Consider the following 3,502-nt stretch of genomic DNA (forward strand, 5'->3'; position numbering starts at 1 on the left):
AAGAAATCTTGGATAAAATTTTTGAAATAACACTTCATTTGATTAAGGGGAGTGAAGATGAAAGCATTGAAAAAATAAGTAATTTATTTTGAATAAATTAAAATTTTTGGTTGAAGCATAATCTATTTTCTTTTAATGAAATGTATTAAACTATATGAAAAATCTAAGCTTTAGCTTTTCAACCTCACTAAAATCCAGAAAATTACGAAATCTCTTTAATGGAGAAACATTTAATCCTCATGTTTTACGTTTTGAAATCTAAATGAACTTTGTTGTAGAGTTTAACGTATTAGTTAAAAAATCCATGCATTTACGCGGTAAGATAGGACTTCTTTTAAGCTGGATTGGTTACGAGGACAAGTCATAAAATAGCCTCACGCGAATATTGCTAGATATAATTATTTAGTGAATTAAATTTATATTTTGATCTTATGATTAATTTTTATACCTAAAAATAACTTTTCAACCAACTACATATCAATGAAATTCTAAAAGAGATTTACTTTCCATTAAACGCATCCGAAATAGATTTTTACACAATGCTAATTTTATTGATATAATTATTTATTGAATTAAATTTATATTTTGATAGTATGATTATTTTTTCGGCACTTAAAAATAACTTTTCGACCAACTGCAAAGCGATGAAATCATAAAAGAGATTTACTTTCCATTAAACGCATCCGAAATAGGTTTTAACACTATACTAATGTTCTAGTTATATTTTATCATTAAATTAAATATAAATTTTGATCGTATGATTATTTTTTCGGTACTTAAAAATAACTCTTCAACCAACTGCAAATCAATGAAATTATAAAAGCGATTTACTTTCCATTAAACGTATCCGAAATAGGTTTAACACAATATCGCCCTTGAAATCTTGCGTCATGATTAGCATATGAAGGAAACAAATAAGGAGCAATGGAAAATGAAATGGGATGACTTGCATACGAACCCAAATGGTTTTGATTGTGGTGAAGATATTTGAGAGATAGTTCATTCACAAATTTTACAGAAAAAAATGAATTCTTAAGTAGCATAAATTTTATATTAGGATTGTTAAACTTCAGTTTTATTGTTACATTAATGTCCTTAAGCAAAGTCTTGCGCCATTTACTCTCGATAAAACGACTTAACAATTTTCATAAAAACTGTAGTTTTGCTAAAAGTTAAATTCTCCTCCAAACTGCTTTTGCAGACTTTAGTGAACATTATATTTTATTTTAAATAGTTCCAGAACTTATAAGATACACATTCATTATGTGAATAGATCATAATTTCCGCATAAAACTAGGAGTAGATTTGTAAACATAATTATGTAGAAAAATGTTTTAGAAAACCCCCCGATTACAAAAACTGTATTTACCTGAATACATTTTAATCATCAGCTGATTTGATAAACTTCCGGCGTCGTCTGGAGATCTCGGATACTTTGACACGAACAACTCGTGTGATTTTCGAAAGACATCTTAAAGACAGCTTGTTTTTGCCTATGTTGCAAAGCAATTATGTGCAGATGTACAATTTGGCTGTCCTGTTTGGCGCATACCTTATCATCCGTACCACAGCACCCGGCATCTTTATCACACCTGTGTAGAATCACACAATGCGGCCAATATCTTCCATTTGGTAAAGGATAAAATTTATTCACTACAAAAAGTTTAGGAATCGGAACGTCACATGATTGATTCCTCATCTTCTCTATGTTTGACCGAGCTTCCGTAAAGGCATTTGTTTCTTTTGTGACATCTACTTTTAAAGCCACACTTTGATTGTATTTACTCAAAACGCATATCATAAATCCAATGGACACAATTGAATAAACAGAAGTCATTTTGAATGTTTAGCAATTCTCATAAAATGAAAATATTCCTCCCCACTTGTGTTCAAAAAATAAGTAGAAGAACTCCTCAGATGCAAAATGCTTCCTCTCTTTTTAACTCGAAAATATAATCTTAAAATTATAGAAAGAAAAATATTTTAACAGAGAAGAATCGAAGCAAGCACGAGGGAACACACACGCGCACGAAACATCTCAGCAATGCGTGGTAACAATTTTCCAACAATTTATAATAGGATCAGATAACGCTCAAATTGTGGATAGGAACTATTGCAGTTTTCTTTTTATAAGGACTTGAGTTGGGAATTCCGCAGTACATCACCGGAAGGTAGACGATTTTGTCAGGAATGAATTGCAGCGAAGTTAAACGCGCGCGTTTCCGATAGTTTTTTTCCCAGTCAGGTTACAGAAAGCAACTGGCTTTCTTTATCGTCGCCAATCTTTCTCAAAATTAAGCCAAAGCAGTTCGTACTATCATATCCGATTTCAAAAGATCTTTCGCACTTTCACTTTAGGTTTTTGTAGTAGACATAATTTGTAGCTAAAAATGTGATGATGATATCTTTTCAAAATTACATTAATATTTCATTATTTAATGAATTGATTGAGTTCAAATTTTCATAGTGAAATTTTATTCCTCAATTGGACGATATGAAATAGTACATTTTGAGTTAATATGAAACAGCTGTTTCCAGACATCAGTGAGTAATATCTTCTGCACTTAAAAATTTAGCTTTGTGAAAATTTGAAAAAAATTTTGGCCTACAAAAACCGACTGATTTTGTTTTCTTGCTTTATGAACCATTTGCAGGGGAATGTGTAGCAAAGTGAAATATTTCAGATAACTTACCTTTTTCAAAGTGAAAAAATTAAAAATTTATTTTGAAAATTGCAATACATAAAAGAACGAATAATGCAGTGTGTAATAATACTTGCAAGGAAGTGTTATTTTTCATTTTTGACAGTAAAGTTGCAAGTTAAAATAAAAAGGGGAAGAATTTCATTTTATCCTATGTACGGGCAAAACGAAAAATAACAGTAATTTTCAAATGAAATATTCTGTTTCATTATTAAAAATGTTTTTCAATGAATGAATCAATAAACGAATGGCCAAATAAATAGATAAATAATGAATCAATAAACGAATGACCAAATAAATAAATAAATAATGAATCAATAAATTAATAAATAATGAAGCAATAAACGAATAAATAAATTAATATATGAAAAAAAATAAATTAGCGAATATAATCGTGAACGAATAAGAAAATAAGTAAATGAATGACTGAATAAGCAACTTAATAAACGAAGGAATGTAAATGAATGAATTAATAAATGAATATGTAAGTGATTTAATAAAATAAAAGGAATGTATAAACGAATTAAACTATTTCTTTTTGCCCTCTTCCACCTGAAAAAATGGTATTAAACATTTAAAAACAAACAATGCCTAACATTAACTAAATAAGTACTGTATTGCACATCAGTTGATTATTATAAACTTGTAAAACGTTAATAACAAAAACTTTAGCATTTTAAAATAATAAAAAATATTTTTGATGAACAACAAAATATTTCAATATGGGTAACAAATTTTGAAAATGACTTGAAAAGTTTAGAGCAATTTCCTTTTTGACTGGAATCAACTATAGTTAAAAT

At 28.7% G+C, this 3,502-nt stretch overlaps 1 protein-coding gene across 1 annotated transcript; it reads right to left on the reverse strand.

Moving 5' to 3' along the window:
• Positions 1–1,387: 1,387 nt before the first annotated feature.
• Positions 1,388–1,837, reverse strand: LOC129218855 (uncharacterized). Its single transcript, XM_054853176.1, has one exon. The coding sequence runs from the start codon at positions 1,835–1,837 to the stop codon at positions 1,388–1,390; it is 450 nt and encodes a 149-aa protein (XP_054709151.1).
• Positions 1,838–3,502: the final 1,665 nt, after the last annotated feature.

This window comes from Uloborus diversus, chromosome 3 (assembly GCF_026930045.1).
Source record: "Uloborus diversus isolate 005 chromosome 3, Udiv.v.3.1, whole genome shotgun sequence".
In the NCBI taxonomy this organism is placed as follows: domain Eukaryota; kingdom Metazoa; phylum Arthropoda; class Arachnida; order Araneae; family Uloboridae; genus Uloborus; species Uloborus diversus.